The 9,173-nt window shown below is 40.2% G+C and overlaps 1 protein-coding gene across 1 annotated transcript; it reads right to left on the bottom strand.

The window, feature by feature from the left end:
* Nucleotides 1–1,378: 1,378 nt before the first annotated feature.
* LOC308366601 (cytochrome P450 2K1-like) lies at nt 1,379–7,546 on the bottom strand (the record flags this gene model as incomplete). Its single annotated transcript, XM_080840322.1, has 9 exons — nt 1,379–2,217; nt 2,921–3,062; nt 3,815–3,999; nt 4,553–4,694; nt 5,127–5,306; nt 5,837–5,997; nt 6,367–6,516; nt 7,022–7,184; nt 7,346–7,546. 9 exons carry the CDS (start codon nt 7,544–7,546, stop codon nt 2,030–2,032), a joined length of 1,512 nt encoding a protein of 503 aa, XP_080696448.1. The 3' UTR covers nt 1,379–2,029.
* Nucleotides 7,547–9,173: the final 1,627 nt, after the last annotated feature.

Here is a 9,173-nt window from a genome sequence, read left to right as displayed (position 1 = left end):
AACGTTTGGCAAATAATTCCCCTACTGATCTTCTGTGGATGATATTTAGTGGTTTCATTTTGTAATGTCAGCCTTGCCAGGCGATTATTTTACACTGCTGACCACGCGTAACGTTAAACGTTAGTGTTATACGGTTAACGCAGTAATGTTCTCCCTCACCATCTTCGGGGGAAAAAAATCTGTGATATCCTTGGCTCCTGATGTGCTCCTGTCCTCTCTTTTCTTCCTCTCCTCTCTTTTTGGGCATCCTGATTTATGTTTCGGTTTTTGGCATTGCTTCTCTATTAATAACCAGCTGGCTGCTGCTGCAGTTCGAGAGAATTAACGTTACGTCTCAAAACATGAGCAAACCATATTTTAAAGAAGGGGGTTATTGCTCGGAAAATAGAAACTTATTTTTCAATTTGGCTTGATTTTTTTGGCTTTGCTTTAACTCTGATGCATGACTATTAGATAGGCCTATGCATAATAATTTAGTCATAGAAAGGGAAGCCTACATAATAGGCTACTGGGGTTTTTGTGGGCCCCTAGAATTGTCATCACCTTTCACCCGTTAACGATGGCCCTGCGTTCCAATGCATTTCAATGGGTTGTCGCCTTTCAAACCGTTCGTTTGTCTGACATAGCAACAGTTACTAAGGAAGGCGGGATTACAATAATCGGTTTTATTAGAAGCGATGCTAGCTAGCTACTATGTGTTCCAATGGATTTTCGGTCTAAGCGTTAGCATAAACCTAACAATAATGAGAGAGAGATCTTCAGTTAAGACCTACAAAACTCTGCAACAGTCGTGTAGCACATAAACGACTAACTGAATACAAATAGCAGCGGGCCCTCTGCTGACATCCAGAATTTGACATTCAGGATTCAACATTGAATTGAATAACTTTTAATTTGACAGCTAGTAGCGCATAAATGAACATCCGTTACACTGACTGAAATGACATCCGTTTCAGCAAGAATCCTCACACACACACACACACACACACAAGTGAAATACACTCACATTCACTACTCTGCACCTCTCACACAGACCAGTGAAAATTAAATATGTAAAGAATTGTAGTGAGTGCAGTTTTTTTTTTCAAACTGAACAGAAGTTTTTATATAGTATAATGTGTTTTATCATATTATAAAATAATGTCTTATAATATATGAAGGCCTATTATATGTATACATATATATAATAATATCATTTTAGTAATATAATAACAGTTGATTGCCTAATACAACACAGTTATATAGCGGAAATAAAATTGTAAAACAATATAAAGTGTATATAGCTTATTTTAAGGGACAAAGTATGAAGCATACATACAATTGTCTTATCTTGCTTAGTAAACTGTTCTATAATTAGTTGTGTGTGAGAGGTTACATTTTCAGTAATGAATGTCAGAGGTAACATTTTCAGTTGTGCGTGAGAGATATTACATTTTCAGTTGTATGTATGAGAGGTTACATTTTCAGTTGTGTATGAGAGGTGGTAACATTTTCAGTTGTATGTGTGAGAGGTTACATTTTCAGTTATGTATGAGAGGTGGTAACATTTTCAGTTGTATGTGTGAGAGGTTACATTTTGGGTTGTGCGTGTGAGAGGTTGCATTTTCAGTTGTATGTGTGAGAGGTTACATTTTGGGTTGTGCGTGTGAGAGATTACATTTTCAGTTGTATGTGTGAGAGGTTACATTTTCAGTTGTATGTGTGAGAGGTTACATTTTCAGTTGTGCGTGTGAGAGGTTACATTTTCAGTTGAATGTGTGAGAGGTGTTCACTGTGGTATAAGAGAGGTTTTCACTCATGAGTATGTGAGGTTTTCAGTTGTCATTGTGTTAGGTTCCATTTTTACTAGTATACGTGAGGTGTGTTCAGTAGTGAAGGTGAGTGAATTTCAGTAGTGTTTTCGAAAGGCCAAAGGTCTTCAATGGTGTGTATGAGAGGAGTAGAGTTTTACCATGTTCTACCTTAGAGGAATAATGCTTTCAGCTGCATATGTTGTTCACACAGATGGCATTTCAGAACATCAAGGAAGTCAGGAGCGGCTCACAGCACACAGCTTATGGGGGGAGGGGTTGAGGGTAATTCCTAAGGTCGGTGTGAGGTCCAGCTCATCCTCAGAGACACCAGGAGGAGGAGTGAATCGGAAGCGTTGGAGCAGCGCGGTGAAGAAGAGGAAGAGTTCCATCCTGGCCAGACCCTCTCCCAGACACACCCTGCGTCCTGACAGCAAGGAGAACATGTCCATTTAGCACACACAAACTTGTGTCGTACTTGCACACACACACACAAACTTGTGTCTTACTTGCACACACACACAGACTTGTGTCGTACTTGCACACACACACAGACTTGTGTCGTACTTGCACACACACACAAACTTGTGTCGTACTTGCACACACACAGACTTGTGTCGTACTTGCACACACACACAAACTTGTGTCGTACTTGCACACACACACAAACTTGTGTCGTACTTGCACACACACACAAACTTGTGTCGTACTTGCACACTTGCAGAAACTTGTGTCGTACTTGCACACACACACAAACTTGTGTCGTACTTGCACACGTACACAAATGTGTTTATAGTGGCTACTGTAGCTTACCCCTGTACATTATTTCATTCCTAAATCTGAAATTGCTGTAATTACTGTAATTCTGCTTATATTGAGAAGCTCAGCAAACCTCTCCACAGTGTTTATTTCTATCAAGATGGTGAGAACTCACACACACTTCACATTAAGATAACTTACTGTCTAACTAAGCAGTAATTCAACTACTGCAAGGTGATACAATTTTGAATCAACTGACAGGGATGGACTCACTTTGGTTGTATACTGTAGGTTGTCCACTCCTCTGGCTTCTCTAACTCTGTGCTCATAACAAACAAACAGTAAATGTGAACAGCTATGAAAATGGATACCTGCAGAGAATGCAAGAAAGGCGTCTCTCTTGACAAACTGCCCCTGGTCATCCAGGAAGTGTTCTGGGTGGAACATGTAAGGCTGCTCCCATTCAGATTCGTCTCTCAGTACTGAGGTGAGCAGAGGAATCACAGCAGTGCCCTGGAGGAAGAGGATGGAGAGAGGAAGACAAGGGAATAATGAGGCATGAATAGAGAGATGTAGAATTACTGAATAGGTAACACTTTATTTGGATAGTCCACGTACAGAGTCTTTACAGATGGTTTGTTTAAATTCAAGTTCAGTCTTTGCACCGTTTACTGAACATCACGATAACCATACCCAACCCCTAACCCTAACCTTAAATTGTAGTTTAAGTTGGAACAGATAGTTTGTTTATAATCTTCTTTAGACAGTCTATAGGGGACCATCCAAAGAAAGTGTGGCACTTCAATATACCCCCTTTCATCTGACAAAAAAAATCAGAGAATTAGTACAACTTGTAGATGACAAGACAAAAATCTGTTCAGACTGTTGACTGACCTCTTTGAAAAAAATCTAAATAGGGCTATCTGGTGAACATTTTTGACTAAGAATTCTATAACACAAAACTTTAAACCATAACATGTTTGTCTATTTTCATATATTTATTTCAAATGACGATTCCTTGTAGTCCTTCAAAGATACTCTTTTGGATGGTAATTTGTGGAAGAGGGTGGGTGGGGAGTTTAGACGAGCTTATATTGCCTATAGGGTGTTCTATTCCAATCGCTATACATATTCACAACCACATGGCATTTACTTTAACGTGACGCAATGAGGTAACGTTGAATTAACTGCGGTTGCTGTCAATACACAGGTTTGTTTTAAAAAAAATTACATCAACATGTTACATCAAAAAGCCACAACTGTACCTTTTGGATGAAGAAACCCTGGAAATGTACATCACAGCTTGTGGTGTGGGGAAGATTTAAAGGCACAATGTTGGCTACTCTCTGGATCTCGTGGATCACTGCGTCAGTGTAGGGAAGGCTCTTCCTGTCCTCCATCACAGGCTGTCGGTCTCCGATCACCCTGTCAATCTCCTCCTGCAATCTGTCTACATTTGATGAGTGCACAAACAAAGGAGTGAGATGTTAAGGTACTAGCAAATGGTTGTTTTTGAGCACAGACACTAGACAGACACCAAGAGAAACAAGAGGAGCTGAATTTGATGAAGAGTGTTATGGATTATAAATCAAGGACTACACCTCAAAGAATGCCACAAGCCCTTATCAGGCACTTCTCAAAGTCCTTGCAGAAGCCATTTGAAGCTGAAACTATTTACTTGTTAATGGGCCTATCAAACTCTCGAACATCTAAAGGGTGTATTTAAAAATGTAATGTCTAATCTAAGGTGAAACTCTATAACAACTAAATGCAATAGAATGCAATGGCATGGATAGTCAGCTTTGGGGTGAATTCTCCTCATACCCTTTACGTTGGGGTACTTGGCTATCAGCAGCAGTGCCAGGTGGAAACAGGTTGGCCACAGAGTATACTGTACTTTCCTGAAGGAAGAATGTTTTCCTCTCAGCCTACTCAAATCCTTCGCCAGCTGTTTATACAGTGACCATATAAAATCTGCTGCAGTGGTCAGTGGTCTCTCTTACCCTGTATGTCGGGGTACTTGGCCATCAGCAACAGTCCCCAGCGCAGTGTAGTCCCAGTGGTGTCAGTGCCAGCTCCGAACAGGTTGGCCACACAGAACAGCAGGTTCTCCTCATTGAACACAGAGTCCTTTTGGCCTGATTTCTGGAAGATTCAGTCAGAAACATACATAGAGATGCGTGTGCTGGTGAGCTTGATGCCTCCCATTGGTGACTTGGAAACACATTAAGACAAGCTCAGCTTTATCACAAGTGAAAAACATACAAATCTGGTGTCCTTGCTCGAATGCATAATAGACCTTAGCACTATATTTTATATTAAAGTGTGTTTTCACTGTATCAAAACAGCAGCCTGCCATACAGTTATTGAACTACAACCACGCTAGGAAAACACTGTTAACTTGAACGATACACCACAGCAATGTCAAGATGTGTTCCTGTTAAAAAAAAAAAATCTAGCCCCTAACAATCACACTGAAAACTGTTCTTCACAACAATAATCTTGTTAGTGTGTCACTTTCCAAATCACAGTACTCTTAGATTTGTTGATAATACTTCAACATGGATGATATTTTACCTGTGCATTCTGCTGGTATATGAGGAAAGAGTCTACGAAGCCTCGGCTGTCCTGTGGGTTCAGTGTCTCCTGCAGGTTCTTGATACAACCCTGCATATCTATAAGATTTTCCCCAACATTCTTCATGACTCGAGCAACATCCTTCAGCCATGGTTTTAACCGTGGAAACATGGTGTACAGCTACAAGAAAAACACCAAATATAGTTACACTGAACGATTAAGGCAAAGTTTCTATCATGATGCTTCTAAAGAAAAGTTGCTATCAGCATGATGCTTTGAAGGAAAGCAGACTCTGAGGCGAGATCAAGGAATAACATCTTCATGAGGAGGAGTTCAGTTGAGTGAGTCTGAATGAGACAACATTTCACAGAATGTTCTAGAGCAGTGGTTCTCAAATGTTTCACCGTGAGTACCACCTCAGAAAATATTTGGCTTTCAAAGTACCACCATTGTTACTGTCATTGACCTTCGGTAGCATGCCACGCAATAGGAACTAAGTGTTATTACCTCACTGCAATGCCTGATCAGGAGAACGAGCATTTTATATATATATTTAATGATTAATATCCTAGTCATAAAAAATGGAAAACTGACTGAGTACCAAAAGGGAGCCGGGTACCACCAGTGGTAAACGTACCACAGTTTGTGAACCACTGTTCTAGAGCATAAGAGCAAGCAGAAAAAGACCATTGTAATGTCGTCATAGTTACCTGTACAGATGCAGAGCCAGCAAGCCGAATGTTCTCATTGGCTCTGTTGACCATGGCCATAAACTTGGGGTCATCGTACTCAAATCTGCTGCCGTACACAATAGCACAGATTATATTGGAGACGGCATAGTTCACCGGCTGGGTCGTGTCAAATGCCATACCTAAATAAATGTAAAATAAAAAAAAAATGTTAAACTATTTTTTTTTTTAATATACAGTATATATTGGTGAGCAACATGTATTATCACAGCAGAACTTTTTTATTATTATTTGCACTGTGCAATAAAAAAGAAATCATGGATCATAGAAAGGTAAACTTGAATTTGCTGTTGGAGTTATAGACACGTTAAGGCAGTTCAAGGGCATTGAGAGTAGGCTGACTGCCCATGTTAAAGAATTGATCTATCAAACTTATCCATGTGAGTAAAATTGTGTTGGTTAGACAGTCATGTTGATTAATTAATATATTAGCGCACAAAGCACTGCTAGAATAAAAAAAAAAAGCAAATAATAGTTAGTGTTGATCTTACCTTCACATTTTTCAAATACTTCAATCAGGCGTCGAGTCTCTTCTATAATCTTTTCCTCACTCCTTCTCTTGCCCATCCCAAAGTTTCGCATGTTTGTGAGTGCAAAACGCCTCATCTCCTTCCAGTTCTCTCCATTGGAAAATAAGATGCCTGCATCAAGCATTAACATGAAAAAACAACAGAGCATGTGAACACAAACACACACACACACACACACACACACAATAAATGGTTTCTACATGACAGAAATCAAGGCATGAAGTTAAACAGTGTCAGAAGAGTGCAGCCAGACTAAGGGCATATACAGTAAATGAATGCATTACCACAACACATGACCTTTTGCTCTGAAAGCGTATGCAAGGAGTGAGACAGACATGCAGGGATTTCAGTGGTTTTCTGTGCCCAATTTTAACATTTGTAAACATTAGTGTTTCTACAGCATTTGATCACTCTTTTATACTAAATTGTACTTTAGGTACATCTTTGCTAATTACTTTGTTGTGTAAAATGGCACATCCCAGTTCACAAATGTTTTTTCAGCAGGTTCACTGATTTAATGATAGTTTTTCTTCACAATTTGTTAGGAAAAGAAAAGCAAACATTCTCCAAAAGCCTCAGCTGTAGCATAGGAGACCGAATCAGTGCTCTGCCTTACCGAGACCTTTGTTGAGATCATGAAACATAGGGGTGATATCTCTGTCCCCAAACTCCTCTGCATGGTTCACAAGAGCTTGTTTTACAGTCTTGTATCCTGCTAAGACGACCACTTTCTTAGGACCGAAGTAAATGGTAAAGACGGACCCATACTTCTTGGAGAGCTGCAGAGAATGAAACCAGTAAGCATCACTAAAACACACACTTACCATCACTGTTATAGTCCAGTGCCTGTACATGAAAAGTCACACTGGCGTGGATATTAGCCAAATGAGGCGAGAACGTATACACAATACAGGCACACAATAGTGACATTTCTGCTAACCTCACAAAGAGAATCATAGGGCTTCTTCAGATCGAGCAGCAGCAGGTTACCCAGGATGGGCAGTGGACTGGGTCCTGGAGGTTCCTTCCCTTTCTCTGGGTTGCTAACACCGGAGGAGTGAAGACAGACAAACAACAACAACAGCACCGCAACCAGCAGAGGGAATGTGCAGGGATGTTGGAGAAGTGCCTCCAAAGCCATAGAAGCTGACAAGAAAGGAAAGTGTGTTTCTGAACAATAGTATGATGTTTAAGTTTTTCTAGCAGCTAACAAAAACGAGCGCAGAAAACCAACGTGGTAGCTATAAGCAGGAACTGCAAAGTATATGTAGGATACGCAGTACACGGCTTTGCAGTACACAACTGCGTATGACTACCGGCGTCAAGCTATCTCCACTTTTATCTTTGGACTCGGCTATTCATAGGTTTACGGTGTTCGTCGACCTCAGTTCGAGTACAAGAAAAACGTGACGGATAGCTTGACTTGCAAAGATTTCCTCACCTACTCTTTTTTATTATGTAAAAGACTGAAGAAGTCTGAAGTTGAACAATTTCCACTGGACATGAACAGCTTCGTTGAACAATCTTTAACTAGAACTCAGCTTTATCTTAAAATCTCGTCCTTCAGTCATGCATGACTTCATCAATGATTACTGCTTTACACACAACCCATGTGTCAAGACTCAGATTTCCTTACAAAGTAGATTTTTTTGTTTAAAATTGCCCAGGAAAATGTAGTGTACTCATATTCTAACCATGTTCTTGATTATGGTAAGTTACTTCAATATAAGATAAGATATAGCGGATATAGGTTTCTGGGATCTACAATCTCCAAAGTGGGAACCCAACATCAACACAATCATCAAAAAGGCCCAGCAGAGGATGTACTTCCAACCTGCCTCAGGAGCTGCTGATCCAGTTCTACACTGCTGTCATCCAGTGTGTTCTCTGCACTTCCATAACTGTCTGTCTGGTTCGGCCACCTAACTGGATTGGAATAGATTTCAACAGGTCTGCAGAAAAGATCATCGGTGCTGACCTGCCCACCATCCAAGACCTGCACACCTGAGTCAGGAAACAGGCAGGGAAAATCACTGCAGACCCCTCACACCCTGGACACAACCTATTCAATCTTCTCCCCTCTGGTAGGCGCTATAGAACACTTCGCCAAATCACCAGACACAGAAACAGTTTTCCTTCCCCCTCGCCGTCTCACTAATGAACAGCTAACCCACTGTGGCACTGTGCAATAACCCTGGATCACCAAAATAACCACTATACAATTACACCTGCAAATCATATTTAACATATTTATTTATTTTATTTTCAAATATGCTGTAGGAGCCTAAATGCAGTCTGTTTAGGTGAAAATGATTTTACTTTAAAAAAGGTATTAGTTCATTATTAAGATAAATATGTTTTATAATTTCATGATTTAAAATGTTAAAATGCATTGATTAGTGTGTAAGGTTAAGGTTAAGGTGTGATCTTGATGCTTACTGTGAAGGACTTTTATTTCACTTTTGAGTCTCAATTTACCTATGAGATGAGATGTGATATATAAACCTGCCAGTGTCTTCTGACAGTGTTTCACATGAAGGGTTAATCAGTTGTAGGCACCAAGTTTTTGTAGTGCTGTTGTAGTGTTGTGGAGACTCTGATCGAACACTAGAGGGCAGTATATACCTTCCAGCATTCCCACAGTATCAACTTAATCAGTTGTAGGCACCTAGTTTTTGTAGTGCTGTTGTAGTGTTGTGGAGACTCTGATCGAACACTAGAGGGCAGTATATACCTTCCAGCGTTCAACTACTACAAGTCGCATGAGC

Source organism: Sprattus sprattus (assembly GCF_963457725.1).
Source record: "Sprattus sprattus genome assembly, chromosome: 6".
Lineage (NCBI taxonomy): Eukaryota > Metazoa > Chordata > Actinopteri > Clupeiformes > Clupeidae > Sprattus > Sprattus sprattus.
The sequence above is the reverse complement of the archived record's forward strand: the minus strand, read 5'-3'. Positions and strand labels throughout refer to the sequence as shown.